The sequence below is a fragment of the Sarcophilus harrisii genome, chromosome 2, assembly GCF_902635505.1.
Source record: "Sarcophilus harrisii chromosome 2, mSarHar1.11, whole genome shotgun sequence".
Taxonomy (NCBI): Eukaryota; Metazoa; Chordata; class Mammalia; order Dasyuromorphia; family Dasyuridae; genus Sarcophilus; species Sarcophilus harrisii.
This window is the reverse complement of record NC_045427.1, coordinates 661,306,408-661,332,889: the sequence shown is the minus strand read 5'-3', so window position 1 is coordinate 661,332,889 and position 26,482 is coordinate 661,306,408. Positions and strand designations below refer to the sequence as shown.

General features: G+C 58.2%; 1 protein-coding gene across 3 annotated transcripts in view; it reads right to left on the bottom strand.

Annotated features, from left to right (window-relative positions):
* Positions 1-26,482, bottom strand: part of ADGRA1 (adhesion G protein-coupled receptor A1) — a 196,831-nt gene that overhangs the window by 54,122 nt on the left and 116,227 nt on the right. For all 3 annotated transcript variants that reach the window (XM_031957074.1, XM_031957076.1, XM_031957075.1), the window contains 2 exons: positions 2,548-2,782; positions 1,288-1,496 (listed from right to left, as the gene is read on the bottom strand). In XM_031957074.1, coding sequence (XP_031812934.1) covers positions 1,288-1,496; positions 2,548-2,782 — 444 coding nt within the window. The remainder of the gene's footprint in view (positions 1-1,287; positions 1,497-2,547; positions 2,783-26,482) is intronic.

Genomic DNA, 26,482 nt, shown 5'->3' with positions numbered 1-26,482 from the left:
AGGGGAGTCAGACTCACCCCAACCAGTCCAAGCCAGGCATGTTGGGTGAGGGCCCTGCAAGGTCAACCAGGGCTTGGTTTAAAGAATTGGAGGTGCATTCCCCCCCCCCAGGGGAAAGGGAGAGCAGGAAGGTCAGCCCTGGGGGGAGGAGAAGCCCAGGCAGGGGACTGCCCTTCCTCCTGGCCCCCAGGGGCTCCCTTTCTGGACAGAAGGAATTCTGAGGGAGCCAGGGGAGCCCTGCCCCCCCTCAGGGAGGCCATGGGGCCTGTACCCCACTAGAGCTCGAGGGCATTCTGAACACACCCAGCCCCACACTCCTCTAGTACATGGGGGCCCCCCAGCTCCTGGCTGCACCCCAATACCCACCAGCACCAGGCCTTCCTGGGGTCTACCTCCCCTCCCCCAGCCCGGGAGCGAACCTGCAGGGCTGCTGGGGGGCAGGCCAGCACCTGAGCTCTGCACCCCCAAGTCCCCAGCTGTCCTCTGGGTTCTGAGACTGGCAGAGGAGGCCGGGACAGCAGCCTCCTCCCCCCTCCCTTTCTCAAGCCCTCTTTCTGAATTCTGGGAACTCAGAGGAAGCCTGCAAAGGGGTCACTTTCAGAGTGAGGCTGAGAGGGGAGGGGGAGGGGGTCGGGAAAGTGGGGAGGGGCGCCTCGGGGACGGAGCCAGCCCGATGTGGGTGTGCCGGCAAGCACGGCTCCCCTCCCCCACCTCCCGGGAAACCTCTGCCCCAGGAGGCTCTCTGGGCAGGGCCTTGGCCTTGGAGCCAGACCTCGAGTGAACCCCGGGCCAGGAAGCCGGGGCGGGAGGGCGGGAGGAGGCGGGGAGGGAGCTCGCCGCTGGCCCAGGCAGGCTAGTCCGGCCGAGCCCCCGGGCTGCTCCTCTCCCGCTCGCTCGGCGGGCAAATGATTCACCATTGCAGCACGCCCGAGACTAATTAGTATGATCCTCACAGAGCGGGAGCCGGCACCGAGTGGCCGGCGCTGGAAAGGACGCGGGCCACAAAGCCCGGCCGCCGCCGCCTCCGGGAGCCAGCCCGAGGGGCGGGGTGGGGGGACAGGGGAAAGGGGCGGGGAGGAGCGAGGCGTTAGCCTTCCGGCACAAATTGCCGACAGCTGCCGGAGACCCCCCGGGGGAGCCTCCGGGCGGCCCTGCCAGCTGGGCCCGGGGCCTCCGCCCACCGCAGCCTCCCCTGGCTGGGGCCCCAGCCCAGGGGCCGCTCAGCCCCCGCCCCGGCCGCCCGAGGGCAGCGTTCGGGCATTTCTGCCAAGTCATAGACACACTCACCATGAGCACTGCGAAGTGGCCCCAGCGCGGGCACTGGAGGGTGAGGAGGTCTCCCGCCGAGCCCACTAGGTCGCACCTGTCTCCCCGCCAGCCTCCATGTCCGGCGAGAAGGTCAAAATCCCAAGCGGCTGCCACGGGGGCCAGCCCCGGTGCCCAGGGCCTCAGACCGACGATGACTGGAGCGCTCAGGTTGCTGAGGCTGCACCCATCTGCAAGGCAGGCAGGCGGGGTGGGATCAGAGACCGCCGAGCCACAGGGGTCCCGACCCGGCCCCCCTGCCCCGGCCCCCTCCCCCGCCAGCTCGGGGCAGCCCCCTACTGGGAAGCTGGATGTTGCTGCTGGCCTTTGCTGCCCAGAGGCCTGCTGGGGGCAGGGAGCCTGTCCCCCAGTGACCCAGGGAGAGGTCCCCCCCCCCCCCGTGTCCCAGGGAGCGGGGCCCTCCAGTGACCCAGGGAGAGGTTCCCCCCCCTTTGTCCCCAGGGAGCGGCCCCCCAGTGACCCAGTGCCAGGGAGGAAGCCTCATCTTCCGCCGGCGGAGGGGGGGGAGGCTCCCCTCCCACCTCCCTCAGCTTTGCTCCGGATACCAAGCAAAGCGCTCCCTGCCTCTCAGAGGGGTCACTGGCGGCCGGGCGGGGAAATGGGCCGCTAGTGCCAGCCCCTGGCATTCTGGCCGGGCTCCGAAGCCCGAGGCGCAGCTAACGTGAGGCACCCCGGAACTTCCGGGGAGAGGCTCGCGGGCCAGAGCGGCGGCTGCCTCCTCACAAGCAGCAACAAGTTTGGAGCGGGGCGTTCGAGGCCTCGCTCCCGGATCCCGAGGCGCCCGGCCGGAGGTCCCGGGCTCCGGGTCGCGCTCCTGGCGCCGGCCGCCTGGGCTCAGCCCGGTGGCGGGCAGACCCAGCCCGGGTGCGCGGGGCAGCTCGGCTTCGGTCCCGACTCCCCCGCTGCTCCCTCGCACAAAGTTGGCCAGAGGCTGGCTCCTCCCCAGCAGCTGCCCCCCTCCCCCGTCGGGCTGCCCGGACTGCCGATGACAGGACTCGGCCGCGTATGTACGTGGGGCTGCATGGCCGCACACACATGTACGCGGGGGCTTGTGCACGCATGCAAGCCGGGAGCAGAGGCTGCCTCCGCCACGGCCGGAGAGCCTCGGCTCTCGCGAGCTCCCCTCCCGCTCCCGTCCTCCCGCCCGCTCGGCCAGCGTCTTGCGGCTCCCTGCCGCCCCTCCCAGGGGCCGGGGCGAGCAGGCTGCCCCCAAGTTCTTACCTATTTGCGCAAAGAGAGCCGGAGTGGCCACCGACCTCCGCCTCCCGGCAGCCCCAGGGCTGGACCAGTTGACCGAGCTGCCGCCGGGGAAGAGTTTCCCATTGCGAAAGACGATCAATTTCAGCTTGCAGGTGGAGTTATCAACAGATTGTCGGGCGGGGGCTCCGGCCGAGGGGGCTGGCCGGGGCAGATGGACCGAGGCGACCACAGTGACGCCGTCGGCCGAGGCGTCGTTCTGTACAGTCAGGGAGAGGGGAGGGGAGAAAAAAGGGAGGGAGAGAAGGAGAGGGACAGGAAGAGGGAGACCGAGGAGGAGAGCGAGAGGGACAAAGGGAAAGGGGACCTGTAGTTCCAAATATATTAAAAGCAGGATTTTTTTCTCAACTTAAACCTGAAAAAATATATTATGAATTGGAAAATGACTAAGCAAATTATTTTTTATAAATAATGGAATGTTACTGAGGTAAAAGAAGAATGAAAGCAATGTATTCAGAGAAACCTAATAGAGAGAAGAGAGAGAGAGAGAGAGAGAGAGAGAGAGAGAGAGAGAGAGAGAGAATGAGAATAGATAAAGAGAGGGGAAGGGAAAGGAGTGAGAAAAGGGAAGGAGAGGGAGCAGGAGAGAGAGCACGGAGACAGAGAAGAGAAGCAGAGCCCGAGGAAAGAAACCGAGGCAGTCAAGAGGGAGGAATTGTGATGGGGGGAGGGGGAGGGGAGGGGGAAACGGGGAGATACAAAAAGGAGAACGGAGAATTAGCAGCCAGTCTTTCCCAGGCTCTTGCAGAGTCCTGCATCAGGCAGCCAGGAAGGCAGTCGAGGGGCCGGGGATGCTGAGGATGCTGGCGATGCTGCGGCGGCCGCTGCTGTCTCCTCTCCGCCTCCTCTCCTTTCCCGGGGACGAGAAGCCGGAGCCCGGCCAGCCTGGGCGGTCGCCATGGGGATGGGCGGGCTCCCGGGCGGGCGGGGGTGGGGGTGGGCGCCCGCGGGGCCGCCTCCCTCCCTCCCTCTCTCCCATTTCCCTCCCTCCCTCCCTCTCTTCGCCGCCGCCGCTGCTCCTGCTGCAGACCTGGGGAGCGCCGAGGCGGCGGAGGAAGGGGCAGCTGCAGCCCAGGCCCGATGGAGCGCTGCGGCTTCCTCAGCTCCGGCTCCCTCAGCTCCGGCTCCGGCTCGGACTCCCATTTAAAGGACCCTCGCAGGCGGCCTGGCTAGCCCGGGTTCCTGCGCCCGCCTGCATCCTCCCGGCTCCGCCGGCGCGGAGACGGCCCGAGGCCGGAGGGAGACGGAGACCGGCAGGGACCCCGACATTCCCCGAGGAACGTCTCGTCCACCCCCTCCAGAGGCTTATTGCAAGATGGGAAGGGAAGAGAAAGCCTCCGCTTCTTTGCCACAGGGACGCATGAAGGCAGCGGCTGCTCGGGCTGCCTCCTTCCTCCAGACTAGAGGACGCGCAGTTTCAGCCCGGCCACGGTCCTGGCAGTAACAGCCTCTGTACCCGCTCTGCAGCCCGGGAAGCCGCCTCAGAGGCCACCCCTGGGCCCGTGCAGGAGAGGGGCCCGCGCATCGGACGGCCAGAAGCAGCCCCCCGCCCCCCCCCCCCCCCCCCAGCTCATCCCAAGACCTCAGGGCCCAAAGCGCGGCTCCGCCTCCGATGTGCTCACTTGTCCAGCTGCTTGTGCAGCCCCCCAGCCAGGGGCGACATCAGAGGAAAGGGAAAGGGGAGGCTGGCGGGGGGGGGGGTCTCAGAAGCGCCAAAAAGGAGGGGAAACCGGGGCTTTGTGGCCTCCCTCCACGGCGGCCTCCTTCCGCCTGAGACCCTTTCTCACCCCCTCCCCCATCCAAACAAACAAAACTCAAAACCGGGCGGGCAAACCAAGCCTGACTTCCAGCTGTAGACTCGGAGGCCTAGTAATGGTCACCTTGGACAGCTCCTCGCACAGCTTGTCTGGTGGCGTCCCGCTCTGCCCCGCCAAGGCCTCAGAGTGCTCCCCGCAGACGTGTGGGGTGTTGGGACAGGCAGGACCTGTAAGAGCTTGGAGCCAGGGCCAGCTGGGGAAGACTCTGGTTTGGGGGGGGGGGTCTTCCAAAGGAGCCTCCCAAGCCGCCAGCCGCTGCTTAAGTTTCACTGGGGAATTTTCTGCCGGAAACCCATCTGCTTCCTGTCAGTCAGAGAAGCTAGCCTGAGCGCCCTGGGACTTCACACAGAGACACGGCTGCTCTGAAAAGGAGTCAGTGCAAGGACGGGCCCCCACATACACGCAAACGAGGATGCACCCAAAGAGATGGACGGGGAGCACCCTTCTTGGAAAGCGCCTCCTAAGCCCTGCGCCATCATCCCACACCTCACTGCTCTGGTCAATAACCACAGATCAATGGGAAAATGCCAAACTTAATTACCGGGGAAGGGGAAAGGGAGGCCTAGGAGTGGGATTCACAAGTAAAAATTCATGGAGTCCCTGGACTAGGCAGTCTACTGCTTGTTCTGGTGTCCCTGCCAGGGATTATGGGGGGGGGGGAGGGAGGCAAAAGCCCATTATAGTCCTGCCAGGTCAATCTGAATGCCTGGGCTTCCTCTCTCCTTCTGTTCCTTCTTTCCTTCCTTCCTTCCTTCCTTCCTTCCTTCCTTCCTTCCTTCCTTCCTTCCTTCCTTCCTTCCTTTTTTTTCTTGCTTCCTTTCTTCTCTTTCCTTCTTTCCTTCCTTCCTTTCTCTCTCCACCCCTTCCCTTCTTTTATCTACTTTTGTGAAATTAAATCCTTTTTAAATTTAAATAATATTCTATTTCTCCTTCCTTCCTTCCTTCCTTCCTTCCTTCCTTCCTTCCTTCCTTCCTTCCTTCCTTCTTTCCTTCCTTCTTTTTTTCCGTGCTTCCTTCCTTCCTTTTTCCCTTCCACTCCTTCCCTTCTTTCCTTCTTTTATCTACTTTTGTGAAATTAAATCCTTTAACAAATTTAAATAATATTCTATTTTCCCCAATACATGCAAAGACAGTTTTCAACGTTCACCTTACAAAACCCTGTGTTCCAAATTTTTTCTCCCTGTCCTCCCCCTTCCTCAAGATACCAAGCAATCTGATAGGGTTAAACACGTGCAGTTCTTCTAAGCATATTTCCATAATTGTTGTGCTGTGTAAGAAAAATCAGATCAAAAGGGAAAAACACGAAAAAGGAAGAAAAACACAAGAAAACACAATAACCACAAAAGGTGAAAATACTATCCTCTGATCCACATTCAATCTTTATAGTTCTCTCTCTGGATGAGGATGGCACTTTTCATCCCAAGCCTCTTGAACTTGCCTTGAATCACCCCATTGTTGAAAAGAGCCAGGTCCATAATAATTGATCATCATATAATGTTGCTGGTACTGTGTACACTGTTCTCTTGGTTCTTCTCACTTCCCTCAGCATCACTTCATGGAAGTCTTTCCAGAAGTTTTTGAAATCAGCTCACCAGTGAAATTAAATCCTTGTAAACATATGGTATCATAGGTAATCCAAGATATACAATGTAGGTTGGGGGAAGTAGGAATTTGACATGATTCCTCAGTTCTCACCCCCCTAGAGTATGTTCCAGCTGCCCATCCATAGGTAAGGATTTCTCCAGGTCAGAAGCAAACTTTATTTCTTAAGTATCTTTAGGGCTCAGGGCCCTGGGTGAGGCGAGCACTTAGGGAGCCATTGAAAAGATATGGACATCCTTTAAAGTAACTAACAATTGATGGAAGGAGGACTCCATGAAAATGTGAACACATGGGGCTGAAGTACAAAACAGAAACTTGAGCTTTTCTGTGCGCAAGAGAGCTGCTCTGAGATCTGTGATGTCAAGGCAGAGAGGAATCAGATCCAATCTGGTCAAATCAAGAAAGGTTTCTGGGTAAAGTGGCAGTTCTCTGAATCTTGAAAGAAAGGCTCACTAGGTCTATACATTAGAGATCAAACAAAAGGAAAAGGGCCCATGTTTATAAAGAATTGGAAACTGGGGGGATGCCCATAAGCTAAGGAGCGTCTGAACAAGTTGTAGCATATATGATTGTGATGGGACATTACTGTAGGGTAAGAGATGATGAAGGGGAAGATTTCAGAAAAAATTTAAGAAGACTTCTAAGAATAAATAATAAGTGAAGTGATCAAAACCAGATCATTGTCTGTAGTCACCGAAGTTCTGTGACGAGAATCACCTGAAAAAGACTTAGTACCTAATCAATAAAAAGTGCTCCATGACATTTCCATGGATGAAAAATATTCTCCAAAGGTGGACTCTGAGTACAGATGGAAATAGATTTTTTTCACCTTATTTTTCTTGCTTTTTCCTCTGCAACATGGCTAATGTGGAAATGTTTTGCCTGACCTATGGGCATCTTTTTTTCCCTTTTCAGTAGGTGAGGGAAGCAGGAGAGAATCTGGAACTGAAAATTAAAAAAACAACTAAAAACTAAAAAAACTAAAAAAAAAAAACTAAAAACAACAACAACAACAACAACAACAAAAACAAAAACAAAACAAAAAAAAAAACAAAAAAAAACTAAAGCCTAAAAGCAGGAAGTCTATTGAGCTGAGAGTGAGGGACAAGACACATTGTGAGGAAACTTTTCCTTCTATGGCCCCTCAATCATACATCCTCCCCTCTCCCTCCCCAATTCCCGCTCCATCCTTCTTTACTCTAGAATCTTATGAAGGGGTGGTCCTTTCTTTTGCCAAGGCTAATCCCTGCACCTTTTCACTTCGCCTCTAATCTCTTCCATCAGCTTGCCTTATTGTCTCCATTTTCTAGTTTTCAATCTCTCCCTGATGTCTTCCTTGTTGCTTCCTATCCTTAAAAAAGCCCTCACTAGATCCTCTATCCCACCATTATCTCCCTCTCAGCCAAAGTCCAGCAAAAATCCCTCTAGGCTCCTTGTCCCTTCTCACCTCTCTGCAGCCTGGCCTCCCACCTCCTCACTAAACCGATCTTATTCTTTCCAGAGTTACCAGGAAGCTCTTGCCACTAAGTCAAAAGGCCCTTTCTCAGCCATTACGTAGTGTCCTGAATGCAGGGGTCCCTTCTCTCCAGTATTTCATGAACCTGTTTTCTCTTGTTTCTGCAGCCCCTTTTCAGGATCACTGTCCATACCTTGCCTGCTAATTGCCAGTGTTGCCCAGAGCTTTGTCTCGGACCTTATCCTTTTTCTTCTGAAATGTTCTCTGGACGATCCTATCAGCTTCCATGGACCCAATAATTCACTCTAGCCCAATAATTCTCAGTCTGTCTTCCAACTTAGTCTCTCTTTGGAACTCTAGTCTGACAGAACCAACTGGGCTTCGGGTATTTGGAGAAGCATGACGCAGGATCCGCCAGCATCCCAGACCCGCCGTGTACAGACCCCAGCTCTGGGCGCTGTGTTCCACCCACCCCCAATGCAAACTTCTTTCTCTCTGCGAGGGCCCCCAAGTTCAATTCTCCTCACTCTTTCCTCACCACCCACACTCACTACCGTGCCAAACCTTTTATTTCTGGCTCCCCAACATTTCTTGGAACCTTCTCTTCACATCTCTCCCAGGCACTCCCCAACTCAAGGCTCCATCAGGTCTCGCTGCAGTTGCCTCCTAACTGGTCCCTCTGACTCACATCCTTCTCCTCCACGATTCATCCCCCCCCCCCCACGTTCGCCAGCATTCGTAAGGAGCTGGCCCTGGCTGCCGAGACTTCAGCCACCACCAGGAGCTGGCCCCGAGTGGCCCGGGTTGCTGGAGGCTGGGCAGGCACTGCTCGGGGTGGTGAAGACCTGCTTTTAGATGAGAGTAGTGGATCTTCTGGCTGGGGCCTTGGCCCGACTCCCTATGGCAACTTCTGCCCCCGCTGGGTGTCTGGATTTTAGCTCTGACTAATAACAATCCATGGGCACGGGGAACAATTCCTGGGGGGGGATGCAGGCAGAGGCGGTCCTGAGCTGGGAAGGTCAGGTCTGGAAGGCTGGGCAGGGTCCTTCCAGTGGGACGGGAGCAGAGAAGGGATCCAGCACTGCTCTGTCCGGTCTCGGACATCTGAAGGGCCTCTGGCTCACCTGTGGGCCTGTTCTTTTCCCATAGCAGAGCCAACCTCCCCAGGCTTTTTACCTCCCCTAGGGGGGTCTCACCCAGGGTTGCTGTGGCACTGACATTATGGAACCAAAGGCCTGACTGGCACACAACGTGATTGGCGAATCTAGGCTTGCATGTGGTGTCTCCTGGCACGGCTCCAGCACCGGGCCTTCCCATGCTCACTTCTTTCTTCCTTCCCCTGCCCCCCCAGTGTAGGACGACCAGAAATGTCTTCCTCGGCTGCCGATGGGTGTCTCCCCTTGGAGCGTCAGCACTCAGCTGGCGCCCAGGCCGTGGGGAGGGGGCTCTCAGCCCGGAGGCCAGAACGCTGGCCCAGGCCCTGGGGAGGGGGCTCTCAGCCCGGAGCTGGCCAGCAGTGCGGGACGGGTGTAACCATGGTATTTCATCTGACAGGAAAGGCAAAGGGCCCCAGCCCCAGGTCAGGAACACTCAGACCACCCTCCCCTCTGACGCTCTGCCCCAGGCCCTCGAGGGTTACTACTCTTGGGAAGGCTAAAAGGTCAGCAGTCAACAAGCATCTATGAGCACCTGTGGCCTGGCACACACAGTCCTGGAGAAAGTCACCCTCTGTTCCCTGTGAGCCTCGAGTGCCTCAGGACTCCTCACAGAGCTCTAGGCCACCGGAATCTCTGGACTCAGAGGCTCCCTGGGGGGCTGGCTCCTTTCCGGCTCCAACCGCAGGAGAAGAGGGCCCTGGGCTCCTCAGCCCTGGGCCCAGCCTGGCTCCTCCTTGTTGGCCCCGAGCCCCTGCTCCCCCCAGCTCCTCTCCTGCCCAGCAGCTGCCAGTCCCTCGGCTGGGTGAGGGGGTCTCCAGTCACAGGTGTTCCTCCTCTCCCAGTCCCTTGGCTCCCCGTGGGGAGGGGGGGAGGCAGAGTGACCATATCTGCGAAAGGACAAAAGTCCTTCGGGGGCTGAACAGAAGCCCTCCTGTGGGAGCCTCGGTTCTCTGCACGTCTCCTTTACTCTCCCTGGGCAAGGATGAGTCCCAGGGGACCGGGCGGCCGGCTTCACGGGGTGACACGGGCCCAGGGGACCCAGCCTTCCCTGTGGGCATCGTGGGGAGCTTCCCGCCAGGGACGGGGTCAGCACAGCCCCAACCTGGAGCAGAGACTAGCTCTGGCACGTGCCTCCCAGGGGCCATCTCCCCACCTTCCCCTCCCGTTGTTCCTGCAGCATTAGCACGAGCCCCACGACAGGGGATGGCCTCGGAGTCCCTGCCCTGAGGAGCTGGGGGGCTCCTTACCGTACAAGAGGGGCGTCACCCTCTCCCTCCCCTGTATGTCACACGCACCGTGGGAGAAATGTTCCTCGTGCCCCTGAAGGGAGCTCCTTTGTCTCACAGCCCGGCCGGAAGCTTTCCCGCCCACATCCAGGAGCCCCTTGGACCACATCTGGGTTAAGTCTTATTTACCGAAGACAAACGTTTGGTTTAACCCCCCTCGGGCTTCCTCCTTCTCCCCGGTGTGTCACCCGCATCATTCTCAAAGGCCCACTTCGTGGCCAAGCTGGCAAAGGGCTGCAGGAGCTGGTTCGGCGCCCTGGCCCCGAGGCCCCGTCTCGGTCTCAGCCGCCCATGCCCACGGTGGCCCGGAAGTGGACCAGCACCTCTTATCTCTGTTTCCTCATCTGTAAAATAGAGATGCTAATGGCTGTCTGGCTCCTAGGGATGCTGTTGGGATTAATCACCTATTATGAAGCAATCTACATGCTAATTTTTGTTATTTCACAGCTGTGAAATACAGACCTCTCCAGTCGCTGTGAAAAGCAGATAAGGGTTTGCTCCTCGTGAGGACAAAAAATATTATTCAGCATGACTCGTGGTGATAACGGACGCCGTTGTGCTCCGGATGCCGAAGCTGCCACGGCCCCCCAGCCGGAGACCATCTGCCCCTGAATCTGAGGGAGCCGCCACGAGCCCGAGAGCGCCCTCCTGTGCCCATGGTGGACCCAGGGCTCAAGATGAAGGGGCTCCTGGGGGCCACCACTGCCAGCCCAGCCAAAGCCAGAAACCCGCCCATGTCTGCTGGAGCAGAGAAGCCCATTTGCTCAGGAGGAGGATAGGGAGGTGAGGACTGGATGGGGAGGATGGGGAGGCGAGGACTGGACGGGGAGGACGGGATGGGGAGGACCAGGAGGGGAGGATGGGAGGCGAGTGTCCGAGTGTGCAGAGTCATCTTGCCAAGCCCAGCGAGCCTAGGGTCGTCAGTGCCAATGGAGAGGGTGATGGAATCCCATGGACAGTGACCGTGACAATGATGGCACTGTGAGTGGCGGGGGGGACAGTGAGGAAGGGGGAGTGGGGGAGGATCAGGAGGACCTGACGCAGGTAATGACAAGGAGGACCATGACGATAGCGATTTTCTTTTCACAGTGGGAACAATGGGAATGAAGATGATGCTTCTGACAAGAGGGGAGGAAAGGCTGCGGCAAGTGTGACGAGGAGAATGCGGGGATGCCATCAGAGCGCAAGAAAACAGTGAAGAGCCAGAGAGGCCAATGATAAAGGCCATGGCGACAAAAAGGCGGCTGCTGGGGATAAGGGTGACAATGACGACAATGGAGGTGATGGAGAGGTCACCGGGGAGCCCATGAGAGAGCCCACGCGAACAGCACTTTACCCAATACTACATCTCATCCTTACGACAGCAGGAGGAAATCGAGGCAGATGGAGAGTGAGTGACCCGGCCAGGATGACACAGCTGTGGGAGTCTGAGGCTGGATTTGAACCCGGGGTTTCTTATCCAAGCCCAGTTCTCCTTTCCCTGGGTCCCTTTGCTGCTTCTTGAAAATGATGCAGCGATAGCAGCGGCAGGTAGTGGGGGAGGGGGGAGAGAATGCTGGCCACTCTCACTTAAACGGAGCTTTGTATTAGCCAAGTGTGTGAAACGGCCGGGCCCGCGATGCTCCCGTATCCCTCGTGGCTCAGGGCTCCATGGGCCGCGTGTACCCTCGAAGGCTTGTTATCCGCAAAAGCATCGACCATCTCGTGAGTAAAAATCCAAGAGAATCAGAGAACAGAGAGGGCTTAATGGACTAAGAAAGTGCTATGAGAGAGGGCTGAATTACCGCAATGTATTAAGTGATAGCTTTGCCCTACAGGACTCTGGGAGGGGAACATAGCAGCCTCTGTGGAAGAAATTGTGCTTATTTAATAATGAAGTGAAAGGCCACTCCTGAGGGATCCTGAGAGCTACGGGAGAGGGAGAGCAGAGCACAAACAGAGCCGGAGAAGTGGCTGCATCTCCCTAACAAATGTCTCCATTGCGGCCTCTGTCACTTAGTATGGCGCCCAGCACACAGTAGGTGCTTCCTCGCTGTTTCTCCTGCTTCCTGCCAGAGAAAAGCCCAAACTGTGCCGTCCAAACTGGGGCTCGGGATGTTGTGGAAGCCTTGAGGAAGGATCCTCCTGGGGGTGCTCCTCTGCTTCCCTGCCCCCCCTCCCTCCTCCTGCTCCCTGTGCTGTCACAGCTGCATCCCAAGGAGGATGATCCGTGTCTTGCCGATTCCTGCCTCTCTCCCTTCAATCCTTCGCCAGCTCTGGATCAGCCTTTTGGGTTTGCAAACGTGGACCGATCAGTCCTTCCGCCGGGGATGCCAAAGGTCCCCCAGTCACTGCCGCCCTCGCCAGCCTCGCCCACCGTAGCTCCCTCCCTTGCTGGAGTTTGTGCCTTTGCTTGCCAGCCCCTGCCTGTTCCTCTGACCCTGTCCGAGCTCCTCCCACCTGAGGAGGCCCAGCTCAGGTGGTCAGAACGGCCTGGCCCCGTGCTTCTGGGCCTGTGCACACCCACTGGATCCTCCGCGGGGACCTTATGTCTCCTCTCTGGCTGCAAAAAACCTGTTTTTCTGGAGTCTTGCAAGTCTTAAGCAAAGGGTTTTACACAGAAAAGGGAGAGGAGGCTCTTGGTCAGTCTCCCCTGTGGCCCCTCGGGGAGCCTGCAGGCAGGAAGCAGCAGAGACAGGACTGTCCACGGGCCACTGAGCATGGGCCACAGGGACTCTGGCCTTGGGGCCTGACCGCAAATCTGCCCAGGGCGGTCACAAGCGAGGGGGCTGGGAGGGAGGTGCAGGGGGATGGGCTCTGGCCCTGGTGCCGGAGAGCAGCGGCAGTGGCCGGGCCAGCTCTGGCCGAGAGCCCTTGGGGAAGGGGAAAGGAGAGAGCTCCAGGCTGGGACTCTGAGGCTGAGGGGGCTCCCGATCACCGCTCCCATCCCCCTTGGTGACAGGCACCAAGCCCCATCCTACCCTCGATGGAGGAGCCAGCTCTGGGTGCAGGTTTGGGGAAGCACACGAGGAGGCAGCTCGGGGCGGGGGCTGGGCAGCACACACTTCCCGGGATGTCCAGGGGGGAGGGGAGGGCACAGGGTGCCTGCTGAGGCCGCCCTTCCCCTCCACGCAGTGACAGCCAAGGCGGCAGATGTTCTGGCTATGGGGGTGCCCAGCCAGAAGTCCCGGGCTGGGGTAAGGAGAGACCGTCCTCTTGCTGGCGTGAGCATGTGCAGAGGATACAGTTATAGACTCAGACCCACTCGGCGCTGATGGGCTACCCAGGGTCCTCTGCGGCCCCCAGTGTCTCCCGCCTTGCTGAGCAGACTCCCTCCAGGGCTCTCTGCAGCCCCTACAAGCGGGTACCGGCCCCTGGTCATGAGAAGACCCCTCTCCCGGGTGAGCAGTGCCTGGCAGCAGCTGGGCCTCCAGGGCCTGGGGATGCTGAGGGTCCCTTTCCGGGCACTTGGGGGGCTTTGGGAATTTTAAGTGGAAAACCTCCAGGGTCAGCATGAAGCCGGGGCATCTGAAGGGATGGGTTCGGGAAGACCCTCGGTGCTCTTGGCCACGACCCTTGACATCATGTGGAGAACCGGGATTAGTCACCGAGGGGAAGGGAAACCGGCTGGGGTTGCCATGACAACCAGTTGCCTGCCCCCAGCATCCTCCAAGCCGGTGCAAACATGTCTGCAGCGACTCCATCACAGCCATTCTCACTGCAAGGCGAAGCCTGACGAGAAGCGGGCAATAGAATTAGCAGAGGAGGAAGGGGGGGCGGGGATCTGCTGCTTCCCCCGAGCCCAGACAACTTTCCAAAGGCTGAACCCCCCGGTTCAAGGGGGGCTCCCAGAAGCATGGCAGCCAGGATGGAAGCAGGGGCTGTTCTGGGCCAAGAAACGTGGTCACGGCCGGAGTCCTGTGACCCAGCCCGGGCCCTCCCAGTGCAGCTGTCCCATCCAGCAGCAGGCTCACATAGTCAGCAAATATGTTTTCATGCCTACTATGTGTCGGGACTGAACTGCACGGGCAGAGGCCTGGCCAGGAGTCTGTCTCACTGTTGTAAGGAACTCGGGCTTCTGAGAAGGGCCCCGGCAGCCCCCACGCGGTGGGATGAGGAGCTCCCGTCTCAGGGCAAACACTCCCGCCGGGAGGCGGCCCCTTTGGGCCGGATACCGAGGGCACTCATTGGAATCGGACAGTTCTCTATGTCTTGTGTGTCGGAGGCCCCTGGGCTTTTCTGCGCCCAGCCGTGCTAGGCTGGCATTTGGGAAATCGGACACGGCTCGTCCAACATCACGGGCCCGGAGCCTGGCTCGGCTGGCACGGCCCGGGGTCACGGGCAGCCTGACCCCGGTGCGGCGTCCGACACCCCTCGGGACCCCTTGGGAGACTTTGTTCACGTGGGGACCCTGAACATCGGGGCAGGAAGGGAGCCCGCCGCTTATTAGCCTGAATGTGGTCCCTTCTCAGCGCCGTGCATTTCAATGGACAAAATATAGTAAGATCCCAAAGGAAACAATCACAGCAAAGTTGGGATCTACCTTCTCCCTGCCATCTGCCTCTATCCACCCACCCCCTCTTTCTTTTTCTCTTCCTCCCTCTCTTTCCCTCTCCCAACCTGCCCCTTAAAGCCCCGGAGCCGGGTGAAGCTGACATGGGGACAGCATCGGCCCAGGGTGGGCGGGCAGTCACTGGCCAAGTCCCGCAGCAAGAGCCCCCCCCCCGGCCCCCGTGACAAAGGCAGGCTGCCGGGGGGGACCGAGGAGGACTCTTATCTGGGAAGTGTGGGAGCTGCCGGGGGTTTCCAAGGTAAACAATCATTAGTGGTCCTTGTAGGAACAATGTATGTAATCTGTGCTCTCTCCGCATCTCGGGATGGTAATTACCCATCATGCCCAGGGAAACAGACAGCTCCAGTCTCATTGCTGTCTATCGGATAAGTATATATTTCACTTTCCATTTATAATTGTGAAAACACAATATTTATAACATTGGGAGTGTTCAGGGTCTGTAAAAACTAAACTCCTACCCCCCCTGGATCATATTCCTGATTTCATAAGAAAATCCCCCATCCCTCCATCAGAGCCCTCCAGGTCCCAGGGTTCTGCACATTAGTGGGCAACAAGAGGCCCAATCCACAGTCTGATTGCTTGGCTGGGAGGCTGCATATCTGTGCGGAAGGAGCCCTACAACTGTGGGCTTTCCAGGAGAAGAGACAGCGACGGAAACAATCCTTAATGCGGACTCTGCAAGGCTGAGCCCTGTCCCCCCCACTTCATGGCCGAAGGACGCTGGGCAAGTCATACACTCTTCAAGTGTCTTCTGTAAAATGGGGCCACAACCCAGCTCCCAGGCAGCAATTTTGAGTTGAATGAAAACGTGCATGTCAAGTGTTTAGACCCCAGTGTTGATTACTGTTGTCATCATTGATAATAACACCTGTTTTAAAAGTTGCCTTTTTCAAAGTGACAAAAGCCAGAGCATGCCCACTGGACCTTCCTCAGACCCTAAGGAACAACCTCAGTATACCACACACCATGTGGGAGACACAAAGGCTGACTCTCCCTCCGCTAGAACTGCCACTTCTTCCTTCCTCCTCCTTCCTCCCTTCTTTCCTTCCTTCCTTCCTTCCTTCCTTCCTTCCTTCCTTCCTTCCTTCCTTCCTTCCTTCCTTCCTTCCTTCCTTCCTTCCTTCCACCATTCCTATTTTCTTTTTCTTCCTTCCTTTCTTCTCTTTCCTTCCTTCCTTCTACCTCTTTCTTCTTGCCTTTCCTTCCTTTCTTTTTCTTCCTTTCTTCTCTTTCCTTCCTTCCTTTTTCCCTTCTTCCTTCTTTCTTTCTTTCTTTCTTTCTTTCTTTCTTTCTTCTCTTCTCTTCCTTTCTTCTTTCTTTCTTTCTTCCTTCCTTCCTTCCTTCCTTCCTTCTTCTTTTCCTTCCTTCCTTCCTTCCTTCCTTCCTTCCTTCCTCTTTTTTCCTTCCTTCCTTCCCCCTCCTTCCCTCCTTCCCTCCCTTCCTCCTTCCTCCTCTCTATTTGTAGCAGTTGGGGGTGGACTCATTGCTTCCACAGTCCTCAGTCCACGTTTCTGGGTTTATGTTCCAGGCCAGGAGTGCTCCTTGTTATTTAAAACACCTTTATAGCTCCATATTTGACCATCTTACAGTTTACTTTGCTTTTCAAATTCCGCGTACGTTCTGGGATTCAAGCAGGGCCAGACCTGAGAGCCAGGAAACCGAGGGCTTTCTGGACTCCCAGAGCCCCTTTGCAGGGACAGGATGAGCAGACAAAGATCTTTGCAAGTTCACAAGGCAGGGCTGATGAGGAAGGTCCGGGCAAGGAGATGGTTCTGATGGTAACAGCAGAAAGCAGGAGGAACGGAACCCAGGCCAAGAAGGAAAGCAGACCCGCTGGGGGAGCTCGTCAGCGGCTTTGTCTCCTACAGGGCCGGGCGGCGGGTCGGACGCAGACCTGGGGGAGGGGGCAGAGTGGACCACCGCCGGGCAGCTCACCGTGTCCCAGCATGCTGGCGGCCGTGACTGGGGACGCGGTGACGCTCTGAATCATGGGACGGCTCACGCTCACAGGTCCCCACTTCCCTGGGGCCCAGAACATGGAGGGGACACACCGGGGCCTGAAGGGGCCGTAGAGTCTGACAGCCAGCTTCTAGCCAGCAGGAAGTGATGGAAAGCGTTCCTCGAGCGGCCCGCGGCCAGAGACCTCAATGCTTGGTGGGAGAGGGGCTGCGCCAAAGGGACTCAGGCATCTCCCACACGTCTGCCGACAGACGGGGCGATCTCTGAGAACCTGGGAGGCAGCAGCAAGGCTGGGGCTGGCCCCAGGGCATGGGAACCATGGAGCCTCTGGAGCCAAGGAGAGCCAGGGGCCGTTCCGGGGGGAGTGACTGGCGGCAGCCATGGGGTCCCTCACTGTGTGTTAAGTCGTGAAACCCTGAGCTGGGGGTCACAAGGGAGGGTGAGCACAGAAGAGGAGGGAGAAGCCTCCACGTCCCGAGGGCCGCTCCCCACCCACGACGGGCCAGGAAAGCATCTCCTGCCGGCTGTTGTTGCCCAGGCGTGTCCCAGTAAATAAAGACAACTTGTGTCTGCAACAGCTGCTTCCCCATATGGGCCACCCTTGGGGTTTGCATCCGGCAACTTAATCAGTATCGGCGGCTGGATGTGCTCCCCCCACCCCAGGGGGCCACGTGGCACAGAGGCCCCCCCACGGGCCACGTGGTACAGAAGCCCCCCTCATGGGCCACATGGCACAGAGCCCCCACCACCACCATCCCCTGCGGGTCATGTAGCATAGAGCGCCCCCCCCCCATGGGCCACGCAGCACAGAAGCCCCCCTCATGGGCCACGTGGTACAGAGCCCCCCCCATGGGCCACGTGGCACAGAAGCCCCCCTCACGGGCCCGTGTGGCACAGAGCCCCCCCACCATCCCCTGCGGGTCATGTAGCATAGAGCGCCCCCCCACAGTCCCCTGAAGCACAGAGCCCCCCCCCACCGTCCCCCACGGGCCATGCGGCACAGAGCTCCCCCATTCTGTCCACTTCCTAAGTTTCAGAGAGGAAGGCTCCCTGACAGATGGCCCAGAATGGGGAGCGGGGCCTGTGGGCCGCAGCACTAACTTGCGAGCAGCATTCTTGAGGAGCTCAGCTTCTCGATGAGCCCCAAGAAGGCGGGAAGGCCCCGAGCCAGTGGCTGCCACGTGCACGGAGGGGGCTCTGGCCACTTCCTTCCCCTGCAGTGCCCGCCCTCCCCGGCCGGCTGCAGCGAGCCCCCCTCCCCCCCAGCAGATGAAACGGGGGCCCGACTGAAGGGTCTTGGCTTTGACCTTGGCTGTACCAACACCTTCTGGACTCTGCCCCGGGGGGAACAGGGGGCGCCAGGATGCCCGCTCCATCCCCTTTAGGACCTAAGCTGGAGCCGTGGGGAGCCTGACTCCGGCCTTGCTGGGCCCACCCTCGCCGTCTAGTCCTGTCCTTGGGAGCCGGGGAGCTTTCCCCAGAACTGGGGGGCTCCCCTCCCCCTCCCCACAGTGCCTAAGGCAGGAAAGAGGCCTTTAGTTTTCAAGGCTCATCCCTTGCCAGGCTTTTAAAAAAGGGGCATTAATGCGGGCAAAACCAGGGCAATCCCTGTGCTCAGAGAGCTTAGGCTCAAGTAGAGGAAGAAGCAGCCAGGGAGCATCTGAGGGCCCGTGTCAGCCACTGGGGAGGGGCGCTCCCCAAGCAACCGGTCCCCAGCCTCAGAACCGGGCCCCAGCCTCAGAACCGGGCCCCGGCCTCAGAACTGGGCCCAGCCTCAGAACCGGGGCCCAGCCTCAGAACCGGGCTCCAGGCTCAGAACCGGGGCCCCAGCCTCAGAACTGGGCCCCAGCCTCAGAACCGGGACCCAGCCTCAGAACCGGGACCCAGCCTCAGAACCAGGCCCCGGCCTCAGAACTGGGCCCCAGACTCTCAGAACCGGGTCCCAGACTCTCAGAACCAGGCTCCAGCTGCAGCAGCTGCTATAGAGAGGAGCCTTTCCGGAGATCCCTCAGGTGCCACTCCATATTGGGAGGAAGAGATGGCTGGGACATAGGGAAGGACTGAGGGAGAGGCGGAGACCCCCAGGGGCATCTCTGAGGAGAGCGCTGGCTCCCAGGGCTTCTCTGCCCCTCCCCCCCCCATCCTGGCCTCCACTACGGAGGCCTCGATCTGTGGCTCTCTCTTGGCAAGCTGGTCTTTCTAAGAGATCACGTCCTGACCTGGGCATGGGGCTCTTGTTGGGGTAGGCTGGAGGCACAGTGGGAGGCCGTGGCCAGCAGAGGAGCTGGGGAAGGGCTGCAGACGTGGGCTGGGGAGGGGGCCGTCTCCACCCGAAGCCCCAACACCTTTTAGTGTGGGTTACAACACAGGACAGCTGCAGCCAGAGGCCTCGGGGGTCCCAAAGCTCAGCTCACAGAGGAAGCCCTTTCTTGGCAAACCCATGAGCGGGCAAGGGGAGCCCCATTTGGGGCGCCAAGGTTAGCACCACAGGCCAGCTCAGATCCAGCTCTCCTTCCCCCTGAGCCCCTTCACCCCTAATGCCCCCACGACTCCCAGAATTGTTCATCTCTCCTTGATGGGAAGCCCCCGCCCTCCTACGGGCCATCCCTGATGGGGTTCTGGACACACGAGCCCATCTGGAAATTGGCTGGTCCAACTCCCCACCCCACCCCCAATCCTTTGGGGCTAAGCCCCTCTCAATGCCCCTGTGCCCTGATGGGCCCCTCAGCCACCTGCCTTTGGGGCTAATGCCCCTGTGCCCTGGGATGTTGCTCTGGGCTCTTTCTGGACTCCTCTGGGCAGCCCTTCCTAAACCATCCCCTTGGGCTTCAGCTTCCTCACAACCACTGTACTCCCCTCCCCTTACAGACTTGGGATGCTCGTGGGGCTGAAGGCTGGGGCTGAGCAGTCCTTCCTTCTCCCCCCTGGCTCTACCCCACTTATCCCTTACTGGGCAGGGATCCATCCTGCCACTTTCCTGCCCCCTCCTTGCCCCCCCCCCGCCCTCCTCCATGCGCTAAGAGAATGCAGCTTCCCCCAGGGAGAGGTCAGGGGGAAGAGGACAGTGGGAAGGCTGCAGATTATTCTAAAACTTGGGGAGAAATACCCCTGGGTTCTGTTAGTGCCCTGGTGGGAGGTGAAAGCTCTTAGCAGCCTCCCTGCCTTTCTGTAATGAATTAGCATTCATAAAAACTCAATAAGATGACATAAAAGGCTCATAAACTTCAGCCAGACTCCTTTTTCCAGTCACTTTAATTTCATAAACCCGGCAATTCAGTTAAAATGATATTATGGGCAAATAGGGTTTTACTAGGGGTTCATTTACTCGGGGCGGCCCAGCAGAGCTACCTGGGACTTGTCTGCCCTCATCTAGTCTCTGCGAGGATGGAAGGCCCCTCCCCGGGGGAAGGGGGGAGACGCGAGGTCAATTCACCTCTCGGTTAGAATTGCTCTCCAGCTGCTCCCACAGGAAGGAGGGAAGCCATAATGGGAGCACTCACCACCAGGTTTGGAGACCCGTGGCTTGGGCTCGAATCTTGGCCGGTGACTTTGGACAAGTCATGTCTCCCTGCGCCTCTGCTTCCTCCTCTTAAAAGGAGGGAATATGGCTCCGTGAGCCCTTTTCCAAATGTTAATTGGAAATTTTCACTTTGATCCCAAGCGCTAGAGCTAGTAGGGACCCCAGAAGCCATCTGGTCTGCCCCTTCCCTTTACAGATGAGGAAACTAAGGTCCAGAAGGAAGAGAGAGATCAGGCTGCATCATCATCATCATCATTTCAAGATTAATCCTAATCTGATCCTAAATTTGTGCAGGAGGATCTGCCAGGATGGGAGCTGCTTCACGCCTGCCCCCCGTAAGGAGGGGGTCCTGAACCCAGCAGCCCCAGCACAGGGTGTCACAGAATATTGACCGTGAGCCCAGCCTGCCCTCCCACCACACAGGCTCTGGAGGCGGGGGTAGGGTGGGCCGGAAGTGAGCCCTGAGGGATGGCTGACCTTGCCTAGTACTGCCCCTGAAACTCTCAGCTGCAGCCCTCCCACCGCCAGGATCCGGACCAGCCTGTGTCCAGCTTAACAAATGCATTACTGCGGGCTCTGCGTGATGTGCTCCCCCTGCAGTGAGGAGCTCAGGCTTCCAGCTCTCCGAGAAGGCGGCTCTGCTCAGGGGCCAGCCTGACCTAGCTCTGGGTCAGTGAGGGGGTGGCTGTGGCTGGAGGCCGAGGCGGTTGCTTCTCCCCTGCTCATCCCCTCCATGCCCCCGTGCCCCAACTGGCCCCCGCAGCCACCTGCCCTTGGGGCCAGTTCCCCTCCTAGGGCTCTTCTATGCCCCGGGATGTGGCTCTTCCCAGACCCCTCCAGGGCAGCCGAGATCTCTGGCCTTGAGAGACCATTCTCCTGCTGACCCTGCCCCCTACCCTGGGGCTGTAATGTTCGGGCTAGTTCTCCGAGCACCTCGGGGCCAGCCTGGATCTCAGTGCGGCAGGCAGGAGAGCCCCCAGGGGGCTGGCCAAAGATGGCGCGTCTCCTTTCCAGCCCTGCTCAGCCCTTAAATACTTTGGTATGATTACATCATTACAGCACACTGATTATGGGTGACCTGGAGAGCCATGACATCGCCAGAGAACCATGGCATCGCCACACTGAGTACTAAGTCTATATGGGAACTGGAGAACCATGACATCATCATGCTGAGTACTAAAGTATATATGGGAATTAGAGAACCATGACATCGCCAGAGAACCATGGCATCGCCACACTGAGTACTAAGTCTATATGGGAACTGGAGAACCATGACATCATCATGCTGAGTACTAAGTATATATGGGAACTGGAGAACTATGACATTGCCAGAAAACCATGACATCACCAGAGAGGTATGACATCACTATCCTAAGTACTAAGTCTATATGGGAACTAGAGAACCATGACATCACCAGAGAACCATGACATTGCCACACTGAGTACTAAGTATATATGTACCTAGAGAACCATGATCTTATCCTTTCCACTGAGTTAACCCCTTGTTGTAAGTATCCTTGCTTCAAGTAAAGTCCGGCCCTCTCCACAGCCCTTCATCACTCTCTCTCACCCCTCTTCCCTTTCCAGTCTTCTCACACCTCATGCCCCAACATGCACCATTTGGTCCAATGGTCCTAGACTCACGGCTTTTCCTCAAACCAAACTCACCTTCCCTGGGCGTTGGGCTCTCTCTCTGGCTGCCCCTTTCCCAAGCCCGGGCTGACGACTGAGCTCCCTGGCTGAAATTTCACCTCCTCCAGGAAGCCTCCAGCCCCTCTGCTCATCATCCCATTTGTTCTGTATGGATGGAGCTTTTTCTCTACTTGCTCACCTGCCGTCTTCTCCGTTAGACTGCAAGTCCTTGGGGGGCAGGCGCAGTCTGTTGTTTATTTTGTGTCCCTGAGCCCGGTGCTTGGAACACAGAAGGCACTTAATAAATGTTGATTAATGGGTCGGACTCCCCCAGCAGGAGTAAGGCCCCCCAGGGTCCCTGGGTACCCAGAAAACAACAGAAGCCAGTCCGGGCCTTTACTGCCAGACACACGCATTTATTACTCATTTATTGCTACGAGGAGAACCCAGGATCCTCCTGGGAAGCCTGTGTTTGGGCGGCCCCAGAGACCCAAGAGCAGCAGCTAAAGCGGGTTCTGTTTCATGTTCACAGCAGGCCTGGGAAGGCTCCTTCCCATCTGTGACTGAGTATTAAAGCATCTAAAGGAACACTGCAAGGTGGGAGGCCGGAGCCAGAAGCCCGGAGCTTGGTGCTTGGGGTGCTGGCGGGCCCTGACTCCTCCCAGCCCCAGGAGCTGCCCAGCTCCTGCCCCCAGCTGCCTTCCCAGAGGGGGAGGGCCCCAAAGGCTCAGAGCATCCTGGGAGGCGAGAGCAGCTCTGCTCCCTCTGGTCATGAATATTCAGCCCCACTCAATTTTAAAAGCCCAGCAGAGCCCCTGAGCACCCTGAAAGCCATCAGAGTCACCCCACCCACCTCAGAGAGCAGGGGTCCCCGATTCCCACACAGGCTCATCCACATCAAACCAATCCATCTCTTCAGGCTCTGGCCCTTGTTTGGAGGAATAAAGCTCTGCCAGAAGTCAGTGCCCTCTCCCCTGGAAGGAATCACTGATGGAGACCTGGGAGGAGCCTGAGGGACGGAGAGGCCCTTCTCAGCCCAGGCTTTTGTCCCTCATAAAGGAGAGGCTGGGTCTCTGACCCCAGGCTGGGCAGGAAAGGCAGGCTGTTCTTCCTGCTTCCCACTCCTTTCTCTTGGGGCTGCTAGACGTGATTGCACGGCTTTACTAAGGAGGCTCTGGGCCCATTTGTGCCTCTGCCCTCCCAGGCTCCTCCTGTTCTCACACTCCTGGTTTCGGGTCCCATGATGCCCTTGGGGTCCTGAAACTGTCCCCAAAGTCCCTTGCACTGTCAGTCACGAGCCCCAGCCGGAGTGCTTCCATTAACCCCACCCAAGGAACTTTGTAGAGAAGGGTGTGAGATGCTCAGGCTTGTGGTACAAAAGTCTCCCCAGTTCTGGGGGCTCTTCCACCTGGCACCCGTGGGGGGGAGGGGCCTTGTCTCAGGCTGATGGGCGAGTTACACCCGGAGGACACACAATCCCAGGGTCACAGCTGCTGGTCCTGGAAGTTCTCCTGCTATGGGGGCTCAAGCCCCTCCCCCAGAGGCTTCTCCGACTCTTCTCTAAAGGCCTCTCCTGGTCCAGGCCCCGATGGGACGGCCTCCTCTGCACCTCCAGCTGTTTCCTTGCCGGCGTTCATCCCCAGGAGTTCTTCCTTCCCTGTTTTTCCGGCTCGCTGCTGGATCCCCCCCAAGTCCTTCAGGCTCCCGGGCCTCGCTGGGGTCCGGCTGCCCCATCCCATGTTTCTTCTCCACATTATTCCTGAGAAGGGCTGCCTGACCCATGGCCGGAGGCTCTGCAGCTACTCTGCCCATCACAGCCGGCCCGGCCAAGCTCAGATCTTGGGGCCAGGGCCAGGAGCCGCTTCTGAGAGCAGCTGGGCCCAGAGTCCTAGAGCCCACACTGCCCTCTGCTAGGGCACCTGCTAGGGAGGGGGAGCAACAGCTCAGCCTGGGGTCCTAGGCCCCATGCTGCCCACAGGCCATTTTCCTCTATACCTTCATAGCTGCTCTCCCAGTCCTGCCGAGGAATCTGGCAGAAATCCCCCAGAAACCCACTGTCCCGAGGAGGGCGAGCTTCTGCCCCAGTCCCTTTTCTCCTGTGTTTTCAGAGTGACGATGACAAGAAGAGTCATCCCAGCCGCTTATATTAATTACTGCCAGCTGTAATAATAGGATTCTGGTGCACTGACACCTTCCCTAGTGGAGGAACACTATAATTACACGAAGGAAAGAACACAACTTTCTCACGCTGAAAGCTTGCAGGGAAATAGTGAAAGCTGCCTCAGAACCTCAGCCTGGCTTGGGAGGATCAGGTGCCGGCTCCCTAGCCTCACAGCATCCAGACCAGGGTATCAGCTCCCCAAACTCTTGGGGTCCAGACCAGGTGCCAGCCCCCGGCCTCTCAGGGTCCAGACCAAGTACAGCTCCCCAGCCTCATGGGGTCCAATTCTCTAAGGGAAGACCCTGGGAGAAAGATCCCTTAAGCACAGGAAGGGGATGGCTGAGGGTCCTGGAGTTGTTCTGGCCAAGGAAAGGGAGCCGGGCGTGGCCCCGGTGATGAGCTGGAGGGGCTGGAGCAGGCTCCCTAAGCAAAGAAGGGCCTCCTGAGGTCCCCCATGGTGAGGTCCTGGGATCTCAGTTGAGAGAAGCCTCAGAGTTGAGGACTCCACCTTAGCCAGACCAGGGCCCCCCCACGCCCAAGGGGTTCATGGAGCCAAAGGCTGGTTCTGGATTCCCTTCCTTGAAAGCCCCCTCCCCCCCAGAGGACTCACTGACCTCCATGCCCCCCATGGGGGCCCCGGGGCTGCTGCCCCTCCGTTCCCCTGCTGGGGCCAAGTCACACAGGCCCCCTCCTTCCTGTTTGGTCCCACTTTCTGTGGCCTGATCCCTGCCCCCCCAACTTCCCCCTGTCTAAATGCCCCAAGGTCTGTCCTGAGGCGCCTCCTCTTCTTTGGCCCTTCTCTTTCCCCAGGGGCCCCATCCTGGGCCCAGAGGCCCCGCTGCCCCTCAGATCCAGCCCAGCCCCTCCTAAAGCCCAGCCCTCCTTTCCCCTGCCCCCTTCCGGTGGACAGCATCATCCTCCTTCCGGTCAGGGGAGGCTCCTCCCTTCAAACCCCCTCACCCAAGGTGTAAGGAGCCAGACCTGGTCATTTCCCCTTCCAAGACATCACGTCCATCTCGGCAGTCAATAAGCACTTATTAAGAGCCTGCTGTGTACAAGGCACCGTGCTGAGCCCCAGGGACCCAAAGAGAGCCCAGAAAGGGTCGCTGCCCTCAAAACCCTCACAATCTGGGGGGAGAACAAAGCACCTGAAAGGAAGTTGGAAAGGGAGGGTTCCCGGCTAAAGGCCATGACCAAGTCCCGTTCCCCAAATGGCAAAAGATGAGGCGGCTGAGCCCTCCTTAAAGGGAGCATCAGGAGGAGTTCTCAGCAACCAGAGGGAGGGGCCCAGGGCAGGGGGCCGCTTCCTTCCCTCTCTTGGATCACAGGGACCCTCGTTCCCGTTGCCTGGACTATTCCAGCCTCCTCTCAGCCTCTCTCTCTGTCCCTGCCTCCCCGCTCTTGGCAAAGTATCCTGCAAACAGCTGCCAGAGCCCTAGTACAGACCCGGCCGTGGTGCAGGAAACATCAGTAGCTCCCCATTGCCTTGAGGGCAAGATCCAACATCTTCAGCCTGCCTTTTAGATCCCTTTATGTCTTTCTGCACTCTCCTCCCCTCTCTTCACCTCCTCCATTCTTTGCAGGACTCCTTGTCTCCTCCATTTCCCCCCTTCTCCTCCTCCTCCTGTCCTCCTTTGTCTTTCTCCAGCTCCATCTCCACCTCTCTGCTTCCCTTGCTCTCTTTCTCTGGCTGTCCTCCTGTCTCTCTCTCCCTCTGTTGTCTCTGTCCCATCTCCATGTCTCTGTCTCCCTGTCTCCATGTCTCTGTTTCCCTCTGTCTCTGTGTCTCTGCTTCCTCTGTCTCCGTCTCTCTGTCTCTGTCTCTGTGTCTCTGTCTCCATGTCTGTCTTCCTCTGTCTCCGTGTCTCGGTCTCCCTGTCTCCATGTCTCTGTCTCCCTCTGTCTCCATCTCTGTGTCTTTGTCTCTCTGTCTCCCTGTCTCCATGTCTCTGTCTCCCTCTGTCTCCATCTCTGTGTCTCCATGTCTCTGTCTTCATGACTCTGTCTCCCTCTGTCTCTGTGTCTCTGTCTCCCTCTGTCTCTGTCTCTGTGTCTTTGTGTCTCTGTCTCCCTCTGTCTCTGTGTCTCTTGTCTCTCTCCCTCTGTCTCTGTGTCTCTTGTCTCCCTCTGTCTCTGTCTCCCTCTGTCTCTCTCCCTCTGTCTCTGTGTCTCCGTCTCCGTGTCTCTGTCTCCGTCTCCCTCTGTCTCCGTGTCTCCGTCTCCCTCTGTCTCTGTGTCTCCGTCTCCCTCTGTCTCGGTGTCTCCGTCTGTCTCTGTCTCCGTGTCTCTGTCTTCATGTCTCTGTGTCTCTGTCTCCCTTCAGCTGCTGGGGTCATTTTCTGGAGGGGAGGACTTGGTTTCCGTCCAGAGTCTGCATTTTGATGGAGCTGTAACTCACGCCTGGTCTCTGCTGAGTCAGCGGGTCAGTGTGGGGGCGGGGCTGGCTGCTGCCAGCTAGTTATAACTCCGACTTCCTGGGAGAACCCTCGGCGCGCTCCCCCCCCCTCCGGTTTTCCCCCTCCCTCTCTGACCACTTCTCTATCTCTCGGGTTGGAGCATCCTCCGGACCAGACTCTCTGATCAAGGGGTCCCTCACACTGTCTTTTTTAATCCACTCTGCTGTTTGCTTCCCAGTCACACCCACAGTTCTGATGACCAGCTCTGTATTTCCCTCCATCCTGTCCTTTGTAGAGTTTTTTTTACCCACCACATCCAAGATTTTATCTCCTAGCACCTCCTTTTCCTTCTCTCCCTGCC